At 31.0% G+C, this 26,182-nt stretch overlaps 2 protein-coding genes and 1 long non-coding RNA gene across 3 annotated transcripts; 2 read left to right on the top strand and 1 right to left on the bottom strand.

The window, feature by feature from the left end:
• The first annotated feature begins 5,426 nt into the window (after positions 1 to 5,426).
• LOC147816676 (uncharacterized) lies at positions 5,427 to 6,620 on the top strand. The gene has a single exon (XM_087157177.1). The coding sequence runs from the start codon at positions 5,427 to 5,429 to the stop codon at positions 6,618 to 6,620; it is 1,194 nt and encodes a 397-aa protein (XP_087013303.1).
• A 627-nt stretch (positions 6,621 to 7,247) lies between these two features.
• Positions 7,248 to 8,063, top strand: LOC147816675 (uncharacterized). Its single transcript, XM_087157174.1, has one exon. It carries the CDS (start codon positions 7,248 to 7,250, stop codon positions 8,061 to 8,063), a length of 816 nt encoding a protein of 271 aa, XP_087013300.1.
• A 7,382-nt stretch (positions 8,064 to 15,445) lies between these two features.
• Positions 15,446 to 23,065, bottom strand: LOC147816674 (uncharacterized). The gene is made up of 2 exons (XR_015428715.1): positions 19,432 to 23,065; positions 15,446 to 15,594 (listed from the first exon to the last, which is right to left on the bottom strand). It is a non-coding gene; the product is annotated as an uncharacterized LOC147816674 (long non-coding RNA).
• Positions 23,066 to 26,182: the final 3,117 nt, after the last annotated feature.

Here is a 26,182-nt window from a genome sequence, read left to right as displayed (position 1 = left end):
GAAATGGAGAATATCTTGGAAAATGCAGCAGAGTTGCACATGGAAGTGCAAGAATCCTTCTCACTGAATCCAGTTCAATATATGCACATGCGGGCCAGCAAGTATTTCATCAAATATGTAAAATGATTGGCGCTTTTATAAGCTATACGGACCGATGGTACGCTGAATTTTAATATAGTTTGAAGGAATGAATGGATTGTGTTTGAATGAATTGCGAAAGCGTTGAATAGAACAATGTGAAAACTACGCTTTTTACTTAATACGCGGAGAAAATCTCATTTTCGGAAAAGGAAAATTAAGCACTTTCTAAAAACGCCCAATAAAAAATCGCCTTTAAGGGCTTTTAAAAAACACTACACACCATGAGAGGGAATGCTCCTTGGATTTCCCTTCTCTATGAATTTGAGAGTGTTTTATGGCTCCACAGAAACATTCTAGCATTTTATTATTCCTTGCAAAATTAATTTTGTGTGTGCCTAGTAAGCGATTAAATAGCTAATTAATAAATTTCTAAAGTTGACGTCACATTTTCCAAAAGGATTTTTTCACTGTTGCCATGATGTTAAAGTGGTTAAATTTTCTAAAAGGAATTGTGTATTAAGATTCTATAACCAGTGGTGGCTTGTTGATAAACAGCCATCCTGGGATAGATTGGTTCCAACTTGCCTGGAAAGTGAAAACTAATGGAGCACAATGTTAGTCATATTCCCGTTTGTCTTAAAATTGTTGTGTTTTTACTTCCCTAGCCAACTAAGCATACAGCTAGCTGTAATTTGATTATATTATCTATAGTTTATTTTAAAAGAGCAACTTTATCTCTATAGTACTAAAATTTAATAGTTGATAAAAAAAATGAAAAAAAATCAAATTACCCAAATTAAAAAATACTATAAATAAAAAACCAAACCAAATTAACTTAATTTACTTTGACAGTGGTGAGATAAACTTAATTTCAATATGATCTTATCAGAACAAATGTTCTTTTCCGAATTCAGTTTCAAATTTCAAATAATAAACACGCTCTATATATTAAATTATTAAACCAAAGTGAAGCAAAAACATATAATACTCGAAAGCTGCATTAACTTTTAGATTATGAGTTTGAAAATCAAAACCATATAATAGAGTATTTATGTATGAATTATTCGTTTATTTAAAAAAATTTATCTCAAACGTAAACTGAGGCTAGTAAAAGAAAGTTCTCGCTTTTTATTGTTTGTTTAATTTGGTAAGTACGGTAGGTAGGTACTTCATTTACGTCACACTAGAGCTGCACATTTGGCGATTAACAACTGTCTGGGAAGCATCCCTAAGGATGATCCGAAGACATGCCATCGCAATTTTAATCCTCTGCAGAGGGGATGGCTCCCCTGCTTTCGTATCCCAATGACCTGCTTTCGAAGTCAAGCATTTTACGGTAGAACAGTTTAACGAGTATCGATACCACGCACTCTCGTTCGTTACGCAGGTTGATCAAAAATTTCACCCACCCGCTTACTGACTGCCAGCAGCCAATGATGTTTGACTTCCGTGTGCAGCTGGGACCGTTTTTTTCCAATCAATGTTTAATTTAAATGAGTCAATAAAACAAAAAAAAGACAAATGAGTGGGCATCAATTTTTGTTCACATTTTTCATTAGTTCAAAAAAATTATTTTTAATCAGAAAAATTTTTTTTAAAGAAAATGTCTCGTGCTAGAATAGTATATTGTTTCATTGTAGCCTTATACTCTTTATCATTTAAAGTTAATATCCATTCGGACAGAAATGCTTACACTACTTTGACAAAAGCAGATCCTTTCATAACTTTAAATATTAGAACTTTATTGAGAAATATATTTAAACCGAAGCACTTACTAAATTTCCATCTAGAAATTTTTGCTTTCGATAAATAACTCAAAGCAACCATAAGCATACTTAGAACAATCGTTTTCTAATTTATTTTAAATTATCTATTCAACAAATTTCATATTGCGTTGAAGGAATTCTGGGTAACAAATATTGTTTGTAATATTTAACCATTATTTACTCATTGTCTAGGTTTCATTTACATTGTTCGATGCAGAGCCTTTTAGTCTAAAATACAAGCATTAGTTAGTCCTCTTGAATATACCCACATGTGGCTTTATTATTAAACCAAACCATGCTATGATGTTAATTAGCATATGTAAAGATGGAAGCAACTACTATCCCGATGCAAACTATTTAACCAAACATCAAACTTGTTTAAAGTGCTGTTAGAGGGTTTTTAATGCCATATGAATTTTAGATTGGAAAGTAATACATTAAATACAAAAAATTAAACGTTGCTTTTCAAATTCGGATCTCAATTAAAAGTTTGGAAACTATTATATCTTGCATGTTTATGATATATGAACTAATGCTTACTTCAAAAATTCGTTAGTGATTCTTTTCATACATTTATAGCTCATAATCGCCAAAAATAGTGTGCTTTATTCTTTACGTACAATCCACAAATCTTGATTGCTACCAAATACCACTTGAACAAATGTATTGTGAAAACATGATAGTTCAATTGTTTATATTTTATGATAAATTATAATTTATAAATTTAAAAAAAATAATCACATCTACTAATTGACATCTCAAGGTGCGTTCTGGTCTTCCCTATGAACTTTTTTCATCTAAATGAAAGTTGCACTCCTTTTGAAAGCTTCAAAAAATTTAGATTTCTCCACAAGTGTTTCTTAAAACCTTTCTTTAAAACAGTTCTAAAAGGAATTCTTGTGCTTTTGGTCATGCTCTAGAATTGAGAAACATAGGTTAAAATCAAGAGAATAACTGCTTTAGAGAATAGTTTAATGCAGACTTGTTTTGTTGACGTTTGCCTGTTAAGGTAGAGGGATGCCATCTATGAAAAATTAAGAGTTAAGAATTAGACTTCTGCCCCACCCGTTTATAAGGCGAACCCATTAATGCATCCATTCATTCATCCGCAGATCGTAATTTTGGCCTGAATCAGAGAACGACCAATCTCCAATTCAGTACCCCCAGAGGTATTGATTCGTTATGGGAACATGGAGGACTTTGCGACTTGACAGATTTAACGTGCACCTTTTACTACACGGTGAGTCTTCGACCGGCGGGGTTCGAACTCTCGGACATGGGCCCAGCGCCCTATTAGCTAGCCATTTCAGGATCTAATTGAATGCAGGTTTCGACATTAATCATTAAAAGACGTTAAATTCACACTTAAAAAAGTCATTTATACTGTTCACGCTTTGCCTTGCTACTTTATAGATGGCGCTATTAATATACATATACATTTTTCTTCTCTTCTTTTTAATAAATACAGTCCATGTCGTTGTGAAGTGTGGTGCTTTTGTTTCTTGTGTAGAGCTTTCTTGTGGGTGTATAAAACATTTTTGGTCCGACATGAGCTCGGAGGTGTTAGTCAGTGACTAGGGAATGTATTTTGTGAGTTTAAAATTGTGATAGAGGTCAGTGAAGTGTCTTTTTAAAAGTAAAATAAAAATCGTGATTTCACATGTGTTGCGTAGGGAGTTATAAATTATGGCTTATTAATTAGATTCTGAAAAGGTAGTGGTGTTAGTTTGTTGTGATTTTCAGGGTAAGTGGAATTTCGATTAGTTGTAATTTGAGAATTGTGTTGCTTGTTTTATTGAATTGAATTGGCTTAGCTTTCGTTTCTGCCTAGTTTGGTTTATATGTTTTTTTATTTTATTCGATTGTGTTTTTTGTTTCTTTTCGGTCTGTGGTGAGTGTTTTTGATATGTATTAATACTGCCTAGTAGTATGTTTAATATTGCCTAGTAGAGTTGCTTTCGTTTTGTGTTTTGTTTACATTGTTAAGTAATTTCGTTTAGTAATTGCTTTCGATTTGGGTGTGAGTTTAATTGATAGCATTTCTAATTTGAAAGTTTTGTTTTAGTAGTAGCTGATATTAATATGGCACTTAAATTGAATTTTAAAAAATATGAGTTGATTATGATTGCTCAGGAATTAGGTTTAATAATTCCAGATAATCCTAAAATAGTAGATTTAAAGCTCTTAATTGAAAATAGTGATATAGTTAAAACTGATATTGAGTTTGTGCGTGATCTAATTAGGCATGTTTTAGAGGAAAAAAAGGACTGGTTAGAAAAAGCTAAACGAGAATCGGAACAGGAAATAGAGTTAGAAAGATTAAAGTTAGCTCAATTAGAAAAACAGTTAGAGTTGGCAAAAATTAGTGGTAACCTAGTTAATGCATCTCAGACAGCAGTGAATGGAGAAACAGATTCTGATAGTTTGGAAAGTTTAATCAAAAGTGTTAAAGTTTTAACAATTTCAGCGCCGGCTAAGTCAGAATCGTTTAATTTATTTTTCAATTCGTTAGAAAAAGCATTCGAAAATAAATCAGTGCCTAATAAATTTAAAGCCGAGATTCTGTTAAATCTTTTAGGAGATAGAGTTAATAATTTATTAGTGTATGTTAGTCAGGGAGATTTGTGTGATTACGAAAAGTTAAAAAATTTGGTTTTAAAAGAATTTGAACCTACTCCCCAAGAATGCCTGAATAATTTTAAAAGGGCTAGAAAATTACCGTCAGAGAGTTATGTTTAGTTTGCTTCTAGACTATGTGCATCCTTTGACTATTACTGCCAAATACGTAAAGTTACAGATTTTAAATCTTTATGCGATCTTATTGTTTCTGATAAAATTTTCGAAACCCTTGATCGGGAATTAATGACTCACATTGGGATTAAGCAAGGTGAAACCTTTTTCTTACCTCACCAACTTGGACGTGAATGTGATATTTACTTATCATCGAGAGGTAAAGGTACAAATGAGTTAATCAATCGGAATAGTGCTGGTGAAATAAAACGCGTGGGAGGAAATAAATTTCAGAAGTATTCCCCTTTGCGTGCTGACAAAAATATATCTAAAGTGTTTGTTGCGGAGACTAATAATTCGAAGTGTGTTCTGTGCAGAAATATACATCCCCTCGCTACCTGCCCCCAATTTAAGACTATGTCAGTATATGAGAGAATTGAGGTATTGAAAGGGAATAATCTTTGTTTTCGTTGTTTCGCACCCCACAGGTTAAGTGAATGCCCTTCAAAGAAAAACTGTTTCTGCTCTAAGCCTCATCATACGATGATTCATTTCCCGCGTGAATATTTTAATCATCCCACTTCTCAATTCAAATTAGATGCCCCAGCTTTCGTTCCAAGGAAGAAAGAGGAAACTTCGGAAGTGACATCGCAACCGCAAATTGTAGCGACTAGCCTTGAGAAAAACAAACCTATAAACGTACTTCTGAATACAGTTCGCGCACATGTTAAAAATAAATTTTCTGAATGGATTTAAGTTAGATGTTTGCTGGATGCTGGGTCTCAATCATGTTTGTGTACTAAGGCGTGCGCGGAGAGGTTGCAATTAAGATTGGAGAAAATAAATACAATGGTTTCGTGTGTTAATGATGCAACTATGGTAGTAAACAAATGTGTTAGAACTTTAGTGGCAAATAAGGATAAGAATTTTGTTAGAGAATTATCGATGCTAGTGGTTGACAAAATTACTGATCTCATTCCAAATAGAATAATTGATGTGGATGTTAATGTTTCAGAGTTCGTGTCATTAGCTGATAATAATTTCAACAAACCTGAGAAAATTGATATGTTATTAGGTGCGGAGGTGTTTTACGAATTGTTGAGGCCGGAACGATTTTATGCTCAAAATTCCAAATTGTTGTTGCAAAATACTGTGTTTGGTTTTGTCGTGAGTGGCAGCGTTGATCAGGTAGAAGATGTTGGTCATGTTCATTGTGGGTTGATTCTTGACGATGACTTGAATAAAACTTTAAAACGATTTTGGGAAATTGAAAATGTCGAAGTAGAAATTGCAAAGGATACAGAGGCGTCTTTTTGTGAGGATCATTTTGTAAGCACCCATAGAAGAAATGCCGATGGTAGATATGTAGTTGCAATGCCCTTGAGTAAGGATCCGTCGTGTCTTGGACAGTCTAAGAACATAGCTTTAAGGCAACTTAATTGTTTGTGGAAGCGTTTGTCTAGGGACTCAGAGTATTTGTCGTTATATACGGATTTCTTGCGTGAGTATGAGGAACTGGGCCATTTGGAAAAGGTGATTGAAGAAAGTGAGCCGTCCACACATTACTACATACCACACCATGTAATATTACTCCCTGATAAATTGACTACTAAGATGAGAGTCGTCTTCAATGCTTCATCTCCTACTACAACAGGCCTAAGTTTGAATGACATTTTAATGAAGGGTGAAGTAAAGGAAGATGTGTTTGAAACAATTTCTCGTTTTAGAAGGCAGAAATATGCCTTTACTACGGACATAAAAAAGATGTATAGACAAATCTTGATAGATCCATATCAAAGAGACCTTCAGAGAATAGTGTGGATGCCTGTACTCGATGCTGAAGTTTCAGTTTACAGATTGAAAACAGTTACTTACGGAATGTCCACTGCCCCCTTCCTTGCAATAAGAACTCTGCAACAACTGGCCGAAGATGAAAAATATAGATATCCTTTGGCTTCTGAAGCTCTTCTGCATGACACCTACATAGATGATGTTGTAAGCGGAGCCCAGAATCTAGAAACTGCCCGTCATTTACAACTCTAATTGCGAGATTCTCTGCAGTCATGCGGAATGAAACTTCACAAGTGGTCTTCGAATTCTAATCAGTTGTGGAATAGTTCATCTTCATCTAATGTCGAGCACTCATTTTCTATCGATAATGACTTATCAGTTAAAGCGCTGGGCATCAGCTAGAAGCCATTCGAAGATAAGTTTGTTTATAAGGTCTCAACAGCAGTAAAATCATCGTACACTAAGCGTGAAGTTCTCAGCGTGATAGCTAAATTATACGACCCTCTTGGTTTTTTAGCACCAGTCTTGACAAGAGCTAAAAATCCTATTACAGCGATTGTGGCAACAAAAACTAGATTGGGATGAAGTTCTGCCAAATCCAATCAGCGATGATTGGAATGACTTTGTGACAACTTTAAAGTGCATCGAGGATGTGAAAATTTATAGATTCATTCTATCGGACAAATTTCAACGAATTGTCCTTCAGGGATTTGCAGATGCATCTGAAGCAGCCTATGGAGCTGTAATCTGTCTTCAATGTTTCACTTCAACGCATAGTGCTAAAGTGACTATTCTCGCAAGCAAATCACGTGTATCACCAATTCGAGTGATTTCGATTCCCCGTCTTGAACTGTGTGCCTGTGTTCTTTAGCCCAGCTTATGCAAAAATTACGTGCATCTTTACGATTAGAAATTAGTGAAACGGTACTTCATACTGATTCTACGATTGCATTAGCGTGGTTGAATACACGTGCGAACCACCTGAAGACATTTATCGCCAATCGTGTTTCCAAGGTTCAAACCTTGACAGAAAACTGTCACTGGGTTCACGTGCCGTCATCTCTTAATTCTGCCGACCTTGTTTCCCGTGGGTTAAGCCCTCGTGATATTCACTATCAGAAAATTTGGTGGAATGGCCCACCATTTCTGGAAGAAAGTGAGTTATTCAATGAGGAAACAAGCTCACCAATGACGAACGAATATGACTACTCCTGTGAACTAAAGACAGGTGTTGATTCTGATACTCCAGTTTTTAATGTTTGTATTTCAACTAACTATAAGTTATCTCTTTTATATGATTTATTAAGTGTAAGTAATAACTATGTGAAAATTCTTCGTATATTTAGTTATGTGTTAAGATTTGTAAGTAATGTTAAGCAATCTAATTTAGAGGAATCTGGACCTCTTAGTGTTTCAGAGTTAGACCAAGCTGAAAAGAGACTGGTCAGAATGGTCCAAGAAGAGGTGTTTTTAAATGATATTCAAGGTTTAAAACTACAGAAGGTTGTTCCCCCTAAGAGCAAATTAAAAAATCTAAATCCCTTCCTTGATAGTGATAGAATATTGAGAGTAGATGGACGACTGTGTAATTCAGATTTACCTTATGATGCTAAATATCCTGCAATTTTACCCCATAAACATAAATTTGTCACATTAAAAATCTTCATACTGGGGCTTCTTCCCTTCTGCACTTAGTTAGAGAAAGGTTTTGGCCTTTGGGTGGTCGCTCTCTGTGCAGAAAATTAGTGCGCGAGTGTATTGTTTGCTTTAAAGCAAAACCAATTGCGATGACTCAACTAATGGGTAGTCTTCCCAGAGACAGAGTAGTTCCAAATTTTCCCTTTAATTTCTCTGGAGTTGATTTCTGTGGTCCTTTTATGATCAAATATCGAAATCAGAGAAAAGGTGTGCTCCACAAAATGTATTTATGTATATTTGTATGTTTTGTAACAAAGGCTCTTCATATAGAGATGGTATCGGATCTAACTTCGGAGGCTTTTATTGCCACTCTTAAAAGGTTTTTTGCTCGCCGTGGTAAGAGTTCTAAATTGTATTCCGATAACGGCAAAAATTTTGTTGGCGCAAAAAATTTTGTTGGCGCGTGAAGTGTGGTGCTTTTGTTTCTTGTGTAGAGCTTTCTTGTGTGTGTATAAAACATATACCAATGGGCACCAATGTTTGTAGTAGTGCACACTAAAGCCAGTTCATATTAGAGTGACGTCCCCCACCGAATTACGTGGGCATTTTCGATCATTGTTTGTTGTTCAATTCTCAATCCGTAGCCCGACCTTTACCTTGCAGGTTCATAGCTTGATGTTAAATGAATGCATTACTGCTACCATTGTAGAAAATATAATTAGAAGTAATCGAAGATTTACGATACGCGTGACGAGTAAAAGGATGGTGCGATCACGTTCTGCCACTGAAAATTATCGCATATTGTTCTTGACATCCAACTTAGTACTTACTTTAAATTCTCTCATGCGAAATGATAAGCCATTTATATGCAATCTTTTTAAATGTAGTGATGATCACAAATGTATTAAAATATCAACACTTCTCTTTTGAAAAGCAGTGAAGAAACCCATGAGAATCTTGTATAAACCATATCCAACAAACTAACAAATTGTATGCAATGACGTGCTGGTGCTAAGTGTCGTTCATTCAACGATTAATGACTGTTTTGAAATATATTTTCTGGCAATATGTCGCTTACTCTACAAAAATGCTAAATGCATAAAAATCTCAACTTTCAACTTTTTATCGCTAACGTTGATTTTTCAATCGCTCCGCAGTATTCATCTAAAATCCTATATCTTTGGAAATATCCAAATAAGCAATTATATTTGCAGAAAGATAATGAAATATTCAATTGTATTTGCGTTATAATTTAGCACAAATTGAATATAAATCTTTATATCAATCTTTAACACTGTTTTTTCCTATAGCTAACAAGGTTGGCAAGTTTCTGCCGGGGTGGTTAAAACCACTGGTAGAAACCGGTTAAAACTGGCATGGCAGAAATCCATTTCTGCCACATTTGTGGCAGAAATTCAGAAAATGACATAAAAGTAAGTACTGAGATTGACATACAATTCGTAATTCATAGAAAAAACAATTAAATGTTAAACAAAGTACAATTTATTTATGAAATTATCATCATTCAAAATCAAATATTACATTGTTTGCACTCTGCAGTAATCTATAACAAAAGCCAAGTTTTGATGCAGTTTCTAAACCTAAACAATTTCTCAATTTGCTATGCACAAACGAGAAATTTGAGAAGATTCTCGCAAGTCCAGCAAACTAGCAGGCATTGTCATCAAGGAACAAGCAAGATTTCTGAAACTTTCATCGATTGCATATTTTTCAAAACTGGACCACCATGTAGCAGTCTAACCAATTATATTGCCTCTTACATACTGCAAAGACTAAAACTGTAACTGTTATAATAATTGGATTGTTATCATGCAAATTATGACTTGAAAAGAAAACAACTATTTGAAAATAGTTCTGTTTAGGAATGTTAAGAGTTAAATGAGAATAATTACTGAATTTCAGAGATTATTGTAATGAACTAAAATTTATTATTACATTACTTTATTCTTCATTTCATATAAATATTTGAAATACTGCACTCTTTAAATTTAATATAAACAAAATAATATGTAGTTACAGGGAGTTACATTTTTCAGTTTACTTAAACAAAATGTCATTAAGCAATTACTAGAACTAGTATAAACGTTTTTTCAGTTTCTGCCAGTTTTTGCCGGTTTTTACCGGTTATAACCAGTTTCTGCCACTGGCATGGCAAAAACCAGTTTCTGCCGGCAAAAAGCCAACCCTGATAGCTAAGTACCTATTTTATTTGATTGTGGGTGAACGAATTTAGCATATAGTATACGCATAGTAGAACAAATATAGAGCAAAATTATTTATATCGATGATATTACAAGTACATACATAACAATTTTGAACAACATTCTTAGTCGAGTAAATAGATACATAATCTATCTTGTCTCTTACCAGATTTAAATCTCAAAAAGTTATTAAATAATTCTGATATCTTTCCTAACGGTTTTTGAAGGTACATAAATAAAGGATACTAATTTAATCTTTACAAACGAAAGATTCCGTAAAACTCGGGAATGTATTTAAATAATTTATAAAGCATAATCAGTTCTTTGAATTTAAATTTGCTTTGAAAACATTTTAGAACGAGTTTCTTAAATATGTTGCATTCGAGGAAATAAGAATTAATTTTTGATTTGAACCAGCAAGTAGTATCTAATATTTAAGATAAATCTAATTTGAGTAAAATCACCCAAGCGGAATATATAAACTAATTTAGCTTTAAAACATGCAGAATTATATTAATTAATGCTTCAAATTAAGATATTTGAAATAAATACTATATTGCAAACCTTTTTTTTTTACACATTTAGTTACGTTTTTATGTGTTGCAAATTTCAATCTATTGCGAATTTCAATATATTTTGATTTTTTATAGATAAACAATTTTCGTAAGAAGTAAATGAATAGAGCCAGCAGTTTTTACTGAATTTTCATGGTTCGACCTCGGTCGCTCAGTTTCTGTGGTTAAAAACATGCATGGTTTGATGTAGGAAAAGTGCAGCTTTCCAAAATCTATATTTTATTATTTTATTACCGTCGTTGAACAGCCGACTCAGTTTTTGGATTTACGACTACTAATGTTCTACTCCGTAGAATTGTAATTTTGAACCTAATCCAGAAGACAAAGGAACTCCTTCATGGAAGACTTTTTGATGGAACTAACCAGTATTTGCGTTACATGGAGAGGGAAACCATGAAAACCTCCCACGGTTAGTCCGATGACTAAGAGATTCTAATCCATGGCCGTCTAACACTGAGGATATTTTACGTCAGCACTGTGGTCGGTGCGAGCCGGGTGCGGAATTCGTATCGCCAGTCATTGTCGGGACTCGAATCTGGCTCACCTCATTGGAAAGCAAATACTCTATCTCCTTAGCCACCACGGCCATTCCTAAATCTAGAGCAATATTTCGGAAAAGGCTAATTTCTATTCCAGCAGGATAACTGTTACATTCCTGCATCAAGATTTGTTATATTACTGTATATGACATATTGTTATCCAGGGTGTCTCACTTATATATGTCAGAACTTTTAAGAGCGACAGAATCAACCAGGGATTCGAAATCTTACAACAATACAGGGTTGGAAATGATTTTCTGAAGCGGTGCACAGTGCATAGAATGTACGCAAAAACGTAAAATTTTGAGTTGTCAGGATACACCTTACTCCTCTTAAAAGTTCTAAAACACTTCCACACTGAGTAACCCTGAATATGTTTCAGGACTCTCTGAGTTCATACCATTGGGAGTTCAGATACTTTTTAGCTACAGAGTTAAGATGTGTGTGTGTGTTTTTTCTCTTATTTTAAATGATTGATTGATTCTGGAATATTGGGAAGTATTGAAACAGTACTGTTTTAATAGTTAGTGAAAAATTCCATTTTTATAGTTTGTGGGTATTTTACCTTTAAAAAAAACATCGACTTCTCTGTAAAATTCTACCTTCAGGTAAATTTTTAGTGGTTTGCTATGGTAGTGTATAGCGATGAGTTTACTGTGGCAACCTCTATTGAATGTGTCTACTTTAACTAAAGAAATTAGATAGATTTACATTTTTTATTGTAAACTCTCTGTATGCCAAATATACATTCCCTTTCATATAGAAGTAATTTTAGAGTACTTTTTCTATATGAGGTTTTAGGAAGGTAAAAGAAACATACTAATTTTAATATTGGTTTCAAAATCTAATCACTTTTTCTTTTAAAAAAAAATAACAAATTACAAAACTTTATGGAAAAAAATAGAATGTTAAGTAGAAAAATGGTTCTCAAAATGGATATCAGGCAAAGACCTCTCACTTCTTCCAAAAAATGTTTTGATGAGCTTGTTTGCTCACATATCCTAGTCCAATAAATTGCTTTAATAACAGCATCGACTTACCACTTGAGCTACTTCCGTCAGCTTTTACTTCTCTCATGTTTTATTTATAACATGCTGTCAAAAAAGCTCTAGGAAATTAGATTCATACTCTTCTCAGCTATTTCTGTCAGCTCTTACTTTTGACCTTTTCTCCGCCATTGACCTTTATTAGCTATACGATAGAAATTGAATATTTTGACACTTAGAAGCTTCAGAAACATTCTAAAAATTATACACCTGTTATACAAGTTGTACCATAAATGTTGCAGCAAATTTCTAAGGGATGTAATGCTCACCATAAACATTACGTATGGCACAGCATCCCGTGGCCGGAAATGTCCCCGCACGCCGCTAGGGGAACAGCCCCTATTACAAACTCTTTCTACTAGAGCACAGTTAACAAGAATTTTCTTAAAAATAAAAATAAAAGCAAGTACATTTATGTATGTTCAGTATTATATTTTTTAATCGTAATTTAATGATTTGGCGATTAATTAGACAAGCTCGCCATATCATTAAATTAACAACAACTATACAAAAAACATACTATTAACAAGAAAATAAGTTGTGTTTGAATAAATAAAAGTACCAGTTCGAAGATACACATAGAAACAGTAAATAATAGAGATGCGTCCTTAGCGACAATCGATAACCTTTCCAATCATGGGTCCCTATGTAATTCTGAATCCTTGTGATAAGTCCTACTTTTCCTAGAACTTATCCGCAACATTTATGAGACACACTGCGCACCGCATTTAAATGGTTTGGTCCAAATGAAGTTTGTTACTCATTGTTGATTATCCATTTTCCATTCCATTGTTAAAATTTTATAGTCAGAACAGATTTTACCTCATTCTATGTTACAAAAATTGTTCTTATGTTGTAGCATCAGCAGAAATTCAACGTTCTAATAGAACGTGGAACATGTTTGTTGAACTAATATATACTATTGTAGTTAAAAATGCAATAATTTCTTTTTAATTTCATATTTTATGCTACAGTCAGAATATTCTCACTCAGTTTCAGAGACCATTTTTAGATTCATATGAATTCATAGAAGATTATTTTAAACATGATTCATACAAATAATGTTTTTAAATAAATTTCAAAACTTAAAACACTAGAATATTTTTAGAAAGAAAGAATGAAAGTATAAGACACGCGGTCAAATATAAAGTTACAATCCATTACCTATGGTTGAGGGCAGTATTTTAAGACCATCAAATGTTTTATTTTACAACCGTCGTGGAACAGCCCACCCAATTTTATGGGTTTACGACTACTAATGTTCAACTCCGTAGCCTTGTAATTTTGAACCCAATCCAGAAGACAAGGGAACTCCTAGATCGATTATTGGGAGAAATTTGCCTTCGTGGAGGACTTTTTGATGGAGCTAACCCTCATATGCGTTACATGGAGAGGAAGACCACGAGAACCTCCCACGGTTAGCCTGACGACAAGGTGACTCAAACCGATTATCCGTCTACCACTGAGGATATTTCACGTCAGCAGTGTGGTCGGTGCAAGCCGGATACGAACCAGCCGGATGTGGAATTCGTATCGACTGGGATTCGAACCCGGTTCGCCTCATTGGAAGGCGAACGCTCTGTCCCCTGAGCCATCACGTCTCACCATCAAATGTTATAACATTTACATTTTTTCACAGAAACTTAATCCTCGCAATGCTTATACCCACTTTGCCGCAATTGCTCAGGGGATAAACAGCTCGCCTTCCAATGAGGTGAACCGGCCCATGCAGCAGAGATAAGTATTAATTACGTGAAAATAACGTTAAAATGCCACAAGGTTTAGAGCAAAAAAACGTTTATTTAAAACGTTTTATTTCCGTTTCGAGTGGTAGTCTCGAATTAGGTAAAAAAGCGTTTATATTTGGGCTGTTTTTAACGTAAAAATGACGGATTTTTGCCGTTATTTTGACTAAGGTGAATTTCGTAACCAATTTTTAACGTAATTTTTACGTTTTTTTCACCAAACTATTTACGTATATTTTTGGTTCTATAAATTCGTTATTTTCACCAAGAATATTTACGTGTTTTTAACGCTTATTTTAATTAAAATAACGTACATTTTACGTTATTTTAACCAAAATACAAACGTATTTTATCCATACTATTTACGTATTATTAACGCTTATTTTGAGCTTTATTTACGCATTATTAACGCTTATATATCAATATTTTTAACGCTTATTTTGAGCTAGGTGAATTGATAAATTTTTCGCGAAAATTTAACTAAATTAATTTCAATTTATCGTAATTTTAACCGAATTGTTAACAATAGCATATTTTAAGTTTTTTTTTTAACTAAGAAGGAAAGAAACCATTCCGTATTTTAATGTTTACGCTGCACTAATTACACTAAAAAATATAGCATTTACTTTTTATTTAAAAAAAAACTTTTAATTCTTTTCGAACTAAAACTAAAATAACGGAAAATAGCCGATATTCATGTTTTTTTTTTAGAATCCTAGAAAAAGCTTTTGTTTTTAATCTCACACTTTCTGTAAATTTTTACAATTCAAATTATAACTCAACGAATATGGAATGCAAATCTTTCTACCTCTTCACAGCAGCATACTAGTTTATTTATGAAGTTTCATGTCCCTCAGGAATTTTTTACATTTTTCATTCCTAAAAGTTTGTAATATAAAGAATTGGTAGAAGAAAAAATTACTCAATACTTACATGATTTTCCAAACCCATATGGAAAAAAAATATTTTTTTTTTAGTTTAAATTAATAATTAAGAAATCTACTGCTGTCCTGAAGTCCATGTTTCCAAATTGCTTGCTGGAAATTATCTACTCTTCTAGAATGCTTTTGGGTTCATTATTTTTTTTTTTAAATGCATATATTTTAATTTTTAGCTTGAAAAATTTGACTAAAATTTACTTTAACACACACACGAAGTAAAAAAAAAAAATATTAACCAAATTTACCATTTGATTTGTTTACTTACTAAAATTACAATTTTTCTAAACCTTATGTTCGTAAAACTAAAATTTTTAATCCAGAAGAGCAGTTAACTAAATAATTTTAAATACAGAAAAAAACATTAAATCAAATAAGATTTATTAAGTTTTATTTATTTTACAACTATCATACAATATATTTACAATATATAGATTTACAATTATAACACATCGCCACAGATCTGAAACATTCATAACTTCTTCCATCCCGCTGTTACTATCACCTCTTCACTGCAATGTTCCTGGAAAACAAATAAATATTTTAGCATATGAAAAAAAAATATACCGGACAATAATATTAAATTGTTACAACCAACAGTCGATTTCTAAAACGAAGCAATACTGACTAGATAAAATACAGTTAAATAAAAATTTTTAAAAAAATATTAAAACTGTTTATTATTTTCATGGAATTTCTACTAAGTATATATCGATTGAGTACATCCAAATACTTAGATATAAGAAAATCTATTTTACAAATTTTAGTCACATATTACACAACAAAATTACATACATATACAGCACAAATCTGAATTAGAATATTTCATAATTTTTTTTTATCCTAACTAAATCTTACATTGAAGCCAGCAGTAAGTTATAAACAAAACATAAAATTATTTTTCGTGTTGCTTTGAGGAGAACTCCTCCAGAGTTTTAGTCTGGTGCTGTTGGCTGCTTTGGTAACAAGTAAGAGCACATTTCTAATAGGGGAACAATGAAGGAATAAAGTGTCAATTGGTTTACCCACGCTGACCTAAAATCAAGACAAAACTATTCACAAAACACTCCTATTTGAAATTACTTTTTCTCATAACCGCAGTACTTGCCACGACATGTGCCCATTGTCAGGTAAAGTACTCCTAAAAGCTGCCCTATACTTTCTGTTTATTTACTTATCATCAGAATTTTATTTTCCTCTCTCATTCTTTTCATTTTTTTATTGCTCCTTGGCTGCAATTTTCATTCCTCTTCAGAATATTTTGCAAGAACTTTGTAGTTCAGAAACACAATTCGATTAGTTTCAGTTACGTAATTTTTAATTTCTCATTTATTAAAACAGTAAAAATACTATGCCTTTTAACACTAACAGTATCTTTAATATACAAAAGGAGTAATTTTAACAAATTCAGTAATTTGTTAAACTATATATTATTTAGTTCAAGTGAAGAATTACATTTTACAATTGCCTCTGTTAAAGCTTTTTTAAACAAAAAATGGTTATTTTGAAAATTCTTTAATTTCTGTAAAATCGCTGCTAAAACGTTACACTTTACTCCAAAATACATTAGAAAGCTGTTTGGTGATATAGAAATTCATTTCCACAACGGAATTCTTAGTAATGGTGGGGAAAATAGGAAGGGTGGGAAAAATAGGTTCTGTGTTCCTTGACCCTAGTGTGTTACAATCAGGTTGCTTGGGGGCAGTAAAAACTTTATTTGTTTAAACCACTTAAAAAGGACTGGATAAAAAAATTTCAAAAAAAAAAAAACTTCACACACAAAACACAGTTTTTGGAGAAATATTTTAATAAATATTTCTTCGAAAAATGTGATTAAATGAAAGGAACACAATGGTGTTAGTTAATTGTAGCAACATGACAGAATGTTTGGAGCAATGCAGTATAGCAATTTTGGACTATAAAAACAATTCGGAGGAACAGCCTTAAACTTAAAATTGTTTCAAAAAATAATAATTTTATGCTTGGAACTAATTAGAAATTATCTTTTTTAATGCTGCATATATATATATATGAGCAAAACAAAATTACCAACTTTCCACACCCATGCAAAAAAATAAAATAAAAATTTTTTTGAACAAGTATAGAGCAGATATATCAAAATTTTTTTTAACTTATTTAAAGATGTGAAAACAAATATATATTTTTTTGTCAAACTGTAATTCATATAGTTTGTAGTAGTGATAATTTCCATTGCATGAACTACTTAACTTACAAGTTTTCTGCAATATTAGACATTTAACGTAAATTTTACTTAATAGTTTTTGTTAAAATAAAAAGTTGGAACATAAGTATGCTAAATGTATACAGTAAAATGCAAGAAAATATAATAAATTAATGAAAACTAGTCAGTCTAACTCTTTTAGAGAAAAGTAAGCATTTTTTGCAACCTTGATATACACAATGAATCGTGTTTCAAAGCATTTTAATCATTAATACTTCAACACCAAATAATAGACACAAAAACATTCACTTGGAAAAATAAGATATTTAAATAAAAGATGTTTTCAAACAGTATGAAATCAAAAATTTTTCATTTAATGTAAGCATAATAATATAGTGCAGAAGTTATTGAAAAAAAAAAAAACTTTATAAAAATAAAGTGATAATATCATAGACAGATATATCATATAAATAGAAAATATCATATGTATAGTCATAGATATAAAATCATTGATTAAAGTTAACAATATTGAAAGTTCAATTTCTAATATGCGGAATTGTAGAAAACTGCAGATGTACACAAAAAAAAAATATATATATATATAAACATATATACAATTGGCTTATTTTAATTAAAACAAGGATAATTTGAAATCTTGTGGCAGAATGTTTTTGAGCTATCTGCGACTAAACTCTCCAGCACTAAGATCTAATTGCAAAATACTTTTAATACAAACAAACATATATGTTGCTAATTTAAAATGGCAAATATGCTGTGTTAACAAAAAATAATAATAATGATTTTCTTAATTTAACACGAAATAATTTTTTTTTAATATTATGGGTGATATTCTCACATTTTGTTGGTGGGAAGACACACACTTTATTAGCTTCTTCGCATTTTGTAAATAATCATCACAATAAAAAAATATTAAATATCATGAAATCTGTAGTAGCAATTGCCCCCCGCCCCCCCAAAAAAATATATGATGTAATTACGTAAATTGGACTCCTCAAAAGCGTGTTACACTTTGAAATTAGGTTGTAATAAATAATATCGTATAAAAAATATCTGATTTAAAATTTAAGGAGAAATCAACATCTATAACTTCTAAAAATTCAATAGAATTTAAAAAAAAAAAAAAAATAGATAGCCTTAAAAAATAGATACTCAAATGCACGATTCGAGTTTTCCATATTGTTTAAATATATCAAGATGGTTAAGAACCAAATGAAAATCAATATCAATAACTGCCGAAAATACTATCAAAACATTACGTCGATTTATGATACTATCGGTGAAAATTGAGCGCGTCAAAAACTGATTATCTAAATGCATGATTCAAATATTGCATGTTCAAATATTTCTGTAAAAAAGAAAAGTAATATTTTCATCTTTTCAAGAGAAAAATCTTTCTGCAATGGATCTGTAAAATTTTGCAACAATGTCGCCGTTTCGCTGCGATTCTGCCACGGAGATTTGAAATACTGAGCAATATGCATAAATCTTAATTCCCCGAGAATTTCTAATTGATGTTGTTTATTCATTTTATAATTCATTTTAATGTTTGCCAAATGTTTGGTTTGAGTAGCCTTAGCCTTTGAGGGATTCATCAATCTGCATAATCGCTGAAGAATTCTCAAAAGCAAAATAGAAGTTTCAGAATTTGTTTGAACTTATGGAGGACTATGAATAAAAAGACTAATTTAATGCAGATAAAACACATTTTTTTTTAAGTGTCAGTGAAATAAAACATTGGAACAGCAAAAATAGTGGTGGTAAAAACAGTAACAGTTTACCATTCTACTTGATACTAACGATGAAACTTACACCAGAAACTTCTATTATAAATTAGTTGAATAGTGCAAAGGCTGATGATTGTGCATGAAATAATTAGGATTCTACAGTACATGGAAAATATATTTACAATATATGATAATTCATTTTAAGAGACAAATTTTTGAGTACTTTTATTTGTTGTTATTGAAGCATGGGCAGCCTATGTAAACAATGTTTAATTACTTTTTTTAAAATCAGCAAAAGTAATCTGAAATAATTTTTAACAATTGATTTGATCATGTTTATAATTTCACGAATTTTTTTACCCATTTTTAAGCACAAGAAAAAAGGAAACAATTCAAATACAGTTATTTCTTTAGACATACTTAATTCAGGTACCTTTAAATGAGACTTGATGGAGGTTCATTCTCAAAGCTAGATCCTTTTCAAAGATCTTCCTCAGAAGTACATCAATAGATTATGAAAAAGAAAATTCATTCAGTTAATACGTTTAAAAACATAGAAATAATTCAAACATATTTTGTTTTGTTTATACGGGCACATTTATTATTCAGAACTAGAGAAGTAAGGAGTAATGGTTTGGCAGAATGTTAGCTAAAAAAAATGGTGAAATGCAGAATATATTTTTATAGTAATATTTTTAAAAAAAAAAAATTCATTAATAAATATTTTTTACGAATAAATAAGTTTATTTATTATTGGAAATTACTCCATGCTTATCTATGTTAGTGGAATGGGCTAAAGGGAAAACAAAAAACTAAACCAGAAATACTTAATAAAGTTATGAAGTAAAATAGAAAGAGAAAAAAAAATTATCATAATTGTTACAACAAAACTTCCATGCTAAGAATAATATTTTTTGTAAAGCAGTATCCATAAAGCAACATTAACTAAAATATAATCTATTAGAAATATGTTATTAAAATGCTGTGTTATCTTAAAAATGCTAAAAAAAACAAAAGATTATATACAAATGTAAAACAGAAAAATCTATTTTAATTCTCAAAATGAAATTTTAAAGCTTTACATCTCAGTCTTTCCAATTATCATATTTTCCAGATAAGAATAAAGACAATAGAAACATTCTTAATTACTGTGTCATACAGTTAATAAAAACAAAGTTTTTTAGAAATGTAAAAAGCTGGGTAAAAAACCAAGACAAAAATTGTTTAAAAGAAAAATTTAGCAATAAAAATTTCAATTGAACTTTTTCACCTAGCAAGGGTCTGTCTAGGTTTTTCTGATAGGTACCTATTTTATGAAAATTTAGACATAATTTGTGAAAAATTAAAAACTACATTAAAAAATCAACACAAAAATATGGATTTATCGTTTCTTAAGGAATACAAAAATAAAATTATAAGAAAAAGTATTTTGTGAAACTAATGTTTTTTCTAAAGTTGAATTTGTGAAGGTACTGCTAAACGGTAGTAAATTTGGCCTTGACAGACCTCTGCCTAGGCATATTTTTAGAATACAGTGACTATAAAAGAATTAAAAAAGTTTTAAACAGCAATGTAAATTTAAATAAAAGCTTGAATAAGAATAATTCTAAAGATAATTTAATATTGAAAATTACTGCAATTATTTTCCATATCGTTTTAGTTGATAAATTTCAAAAACTGTTTCAAAAATAAGAAGAAAAATTTCCAGTAAATGTTCAACTGGGTGTTTTTTTTTTCTTTTTAAAGATATCATGTTGCAAAATAAATAGTCAAAAAACTATTTTGTCCATGTGAGATTTTCTCTTGCAATAGCTTGTTAAGATGATACTTCCACGACATTTTGGTTGAAGAACCATCTGCTATAGACTCTTGTAAAATTTACACCAATCAAGCGTGTTTAACCCTTGGTTCTTTAAAAAGGTAAAGTTAAAAGAAAATGCCACTACTCAACTTTTTTAAAAATGCAACAACTAATAGTTTTTATACTTTATAAGACAATAGTAGGTAAGTAGATAAGACAGCTCAAATTAATAACAATATGATAGGACTGTTTCACACATAACACTTGTCTCGTCTCATTTGCTAATAAAAATGCCATCTCGTACTGAGTAGGCAAAACAGTAAGAAAAATGCCCGTATCATGATCTGCCCGTGAATAATCACTATATCTTCTAAGCAACTTCCACGCAGCAACCAGGAGGAACTAAAAAAAATTAACGAACGGAGATCAACTTGAAGAGTATAACTCGTAGCTACCTTTCGCACACCTTTACATATTCTTTTAAAAAGTTAGCAGTTAGAAATCTATTTAGTGCCTGGACGATAGCAGTTGGCATAACTGCTCACAATACAGAAGTAACCCTAATAGGGAATTAAAAGTTTAATGAGTATTTCTATGTTGTTACCTATGGATAAATATTTATAAACTTCCAGCGGTCCACGAAAAATTAAGAAAATATCTCAGAATGGGAGTAACTCAGAGAATATAAGTTGAAGCAACCCTCAGGAAAACTTCTACATACTTCTTTTTAAATTTTTGCAAAGTACAAAATATATATATTTTTTTTGTTTCAACATTTTTAGTTGGCACAATCTAGTTCAAATAGGGAAACATCCCCTTTTATTTGATTCATAAAATCAGGGGAGATCTCTATAAAAGGAACAATGGCAGAATAATCAACACGTCTTGGCAACTTCTGGTATCGGAGAAACTGAAAGAAAGTTAAAAAATCACAGAAAGGGACCAACTCGAAAGATATAACTCGTAACCAATTGGCAAACATTCATGTTAATCTCAAAAAAAATTTCAAGTTTATATCTATTTGGTAGCTTGGCTATTGTAGTTAGTGTAACAGGTTAATATATGGAAATATCCCCTAAAATTAGTGAAACAGAAAAATTTACATTATAAATCTAGCTAAAATTCTTTTCCACTCCAGAAAATTAGTTTATCATCACCTGTGGCAGAATAATCAACAGGTCTTGGTAACTTCCAGTGGCTATCATCACACTGAAAACAAAACATGGGAAGAAACTCAACAGGGTATATCTTGTAGCCACTACCCCCTGGCAAACCTCTACAAGTTTTCTTTTATAAATGTATGCAAGTTTGAAATCCACAATAGTAGGCGCAGCAAATCACAGAAGGAAAATATCCCCTCTACTCATATTTTGGTGTGTAAAGTCAACCATGATTAATGACATTTAAGTATTATCTTCAGAATAATGCTTATAATTGTTACTTTTTGTTAATTGTTATTTATTATAGCAACAAAATTTGTCAGGTGAATAAAATAATGCAGCATTAATTTAATAATTTTGATAATTAAAGCTTTAAAATAGAATTTTTTTTTTACATAAGATCGCAACTAGTTTAACTCAGTATTTCAGATTAATATTCCTTGATTAAGCTTAGGTACCATCAGAAAACTTTCCAAAAATTCATGATTTTATTAAAAATATCTTAACTGCATAACAATCGTATATAACGGGTCTGTATTTCGTCTCTTTACATTAAGCACAGTAAATGAGATTCAACAAATTCTCTTGCTTTTTTCCAAAATCGTTACGTTTTGTCATAGTTTGTTAAACTTCGCAAATGATAGGCTTAGAATATTTGTGTTTATTTCAAGCAGAATTAACTACAATTATTATTTACTTTTTTTGACAGTGAAGCATTATAATGAATTAACATTCTAAAATAGTAATAATTAAAGTAAGGAATAAAAGAACTTACCATTGAATCCGGCGTATGTAAACACACGCGTGCAACAATGTAAATAAATGTAGGGGTAGCTAGTGTAGGGGTAGCAATCCTTGTGTAGAACTTGCTCCCACGGAAAAGGAGTGAAAAGTTGAAACTTAGTATCGTTTAATCCACTTGTAAAACAAAAACTCAAATAACTGAAAGCAATGTGGAGAGTACTTTTGAATCTATATTGTTAATCAATTTTTTCTCTATTTTTGATTTTTCTTCTTATTTTTCTTATTATTATTCTAATTAAACCTGGAATAAAATGCTACATTGTAGAATAACTTTCATATATAAATAACTTTCATATATTTCATTTTTAAAAAAGTTAAATAAAACTGTCAAGCTTTTTTTTAAAAAAATATTACTATTTTACCTGATGACTTAAAGAAAAATGGAATTATATTGTTATGTAATGTTATTTTCATTACAGAGATATAATAGTATTTTATTTTTACTAGTATAATATTATTTGAATAGCTTGTACATAAAAAAACTCGATTTTAATGCTTTTTATAATTTTCATGAATTCATAAAAATTGCTGTTTTATGCTCTGGAAATGTAAAATTATTATAACAATAATTTATTATTAAAAGATAAACATGAATAAATATTATAAATTAAGATCACTGATTCGTAAGACATACAAGATTATTTAAAATACGTGATTATTTATTTTAAAACTTTACACTTTTTTGCTTCCTCTAACCAGGAACTTCATATCCAATCGTTAGGAATTAGAGGATCGTACTATAGTAATTTAACTAAATGAGACATTAATTATGTTATATTTTAAAACTGTAAAACTAACAATATACATTGATTTTTTTGTGCATCATATAGGCTGATCAATGAACCATAAATTGTAGGATTTCCATTTAATCCGAAATGAGAGTAAGAAAGATATTGTAGAATACATTCTACGTTAGGTCTTCCATCAAATCAAAAAGATTTAATCTAACTACATCCACCAATGTAAAAGTTTTATCGATTAACATAATATGGGATCAACATGTGCATTTATTTATCTCTGGTTAATTTTAATTATTATATCATGATTACATGTTATTTCTCAAATTTCGTGCTTATTTTTTGTTTTTCTCGTCTGCGTAGGTGAAGATTTTGGCATGCATAAAGGCATGGTCTCACGATTTAGGTATCATTTTTAGTTGTTGGTGATGACCGTGTTAAAAATAATAGTTTGAAAAAATTCATAAAATATTTATTACATAAAAAAATACACATTTAAATAAAAAGCACCTTTTAAATCCCGATTTCGTTTGGAGAAAAGAAAAAAAAAAGAGGTAATATCATGCATTTGAAAACTTGATTATAACAATAAGGGTAAAAAAGGGTGTCAAGTTGTTAACATTTCTAGTGGATCAAGTTATTTTCATATAATATATTAAAAATTTTATATTTAATTTCAGCTGGAAGGATCCATTTTCGTTAAACGTTCCGTTTCCCTCTTCAGTGCTTTAGATAAAAAAAAAAAGTAAATTCTTATGAATCTGTTTTTTCGCTTGCTGATATTTGTCTTCATTTTAAAAGCAATGTATGTATACATTAAAAAGATTTTGTTGAAATTTTATTCCCAGATAACACAGTGTAAACAGATAATGTGTCAACGAATTAATGAAGGTAGGAGTTTTAGTTACGTCGCACTAGAGCTGTACATTAGGCTTATCACCCATTTAGACTTAAATCTGAAGGGGTAGGAAATTTTCTCCAGATCCCTGTACATTTGGCACAGTAATGCGATCGACCACAGGCCTCTCGATTCCACAGATTTTAATAGCACATATATCGCATGTACTCGGTGGTGTCGAGGATCGAGCACCGCCCCCGTCAAGGACTAGAATGGCCCTTAAAACTCCTATTAACCGGGAACTAAGCCTAAATGAAAAAATCTTGGTCAAAAAACAAAGAAAAAAATTTGTCGCACTGATGTCAAAATATGAAAAAAAAACAAATATTTAATTTCTCTCTTCTTTTTTTTCTTGCTGTTGTTGTTAATTTACGTCGCACTAGAGCTGCACAATGGGCTATTGGCGACGGTCTGGGAAACATCCCGGAGGATGATCCGAAGACATGCCATCACAATTTTGATCCTCTGCGGAGGGGATGGCACCCCCGCTTCGGTAGCCCGACGACGTGCGCGCGAAGTCGAGCACTTTACGGTAGCACAGTTTAACGAGGACCAATACCGCACACCCTCGGTCCCTACGCAGACTGATCCAAGTGGCACCCGCACACTGACCGCAGCCAGTGATGTTTGACTTCGGTGATCTGTTGGGAACCGTGTCTTAACGATCAGTCCACTGCGGGACCTTTTTTTTTCTTCTTAAAGGTGGTTTTTTTTTTTTTTTTTTTTTTTAGGATCTATGTATTAGCATTGCAAAATTTAGGTCTTAACTTCAATTTTTGAGGAACTTTCTCTTTTCCTTACTTAATTCCTTTTCTTTTTTATTTATATGATCTAAATAATTAAAAACAATTTATTTAACTTCATTAACTATTTAAAACCTTCCAAGCATTGTGTCCCTAGGTAAATTTTACTAAAATTCCCTGTTATGTAACATTATTGCCCGATATGATAAAAAAAAAAACAAAAAAAAAAAGAAAAAAAAAAAAAAAAATAGACTATTCAATGCAAGAAAGCCTAAAACTGACAGCTCGGAAAAATAAACCGAACTAATGCTCTAACTATTTTTAAAAGTACTTCAATTTCACATACACAAAAACTCACTCATAAATAATATTTTGCAAAGAAATAAAGAATTATCATTACTTGCTCTTATAAAAAAAATTATTTTTCTGACATTACAACAAAACTTACAATTATTATTTATATTTTATGCTATTTTATATTATTTTTTATATTTTATAAATTTATATTATTTTTTACTATATATGATTTTCATAAATAATTTACTTATTACAATTAAGATTTTATAATTAAGCAATTTCCAGATTATAAAATTCAAGATTCAAAGCAAAATTTAATAAATTTGTAAAAACGTTGTTGTGTGTAAAAACGTCTTTTAATAACAACCAATATTTTAAAACTTCCCACACTAAATTTTATTACGAAAACTAATTATGAGAATTATCTTTTTACCTGTTATTTGATATGTATTTTTTTTTTCATTAATAAATATTATATACATTAAAGAATCAAGATTGATAAATTTTTCAAAATACTTTAATTCTATTTTTACAATTTATGAAGTTTTTGGAAGGAAAAAAAAAATTAAATCAGTATTTTAAAATAAAGTAAATGTCTCTTTCACGCAGTAAGAACATGGAATTTAAAAGTAGACACATTTCTTAGCAATTATTTTGAAAAAACTTATATACGGTAAGCGATTATTGCAAAGTAAGAAATTAATAAATAAATGTTAACAAAATTAACCAAAAATAATCGTTTCT

Source organism: Parasteatoda tepidariorum, chromosome 1, assembly GCF_982258835.1.
Source record: "Parasteatoda tepidariorum strain Cologne lab strain chromosome 1, Ptep-v5.0, whole genome shotgun sequence".
NCBI lineage: Eukaryota > Metazoa > Arthropoda > Arachnida > Araneae > Theridiidae > Parasteatoda > Parasteatoda tepidariorum.
Note: the sequence above shows the minus strand (reverse complement) of the source record. Positions and strands in the feature narration are given on the sequence as shown.

Coding starts and splice junctions, on each gene's coding strand:
- LOC147816676 (XM_087157177.1), top strand. CDS start 5,427: ATGGTTTCGTGTGTTAATGATGCAACTATGGTAGTAAACAAATGTGTT.
- LOC147816675 (XM_087157174.1), top strand. CDS start 7,248: ATGCAAAAATTACGTGCATCTTTACGATTAGAAATTAGTGAAACGGTA.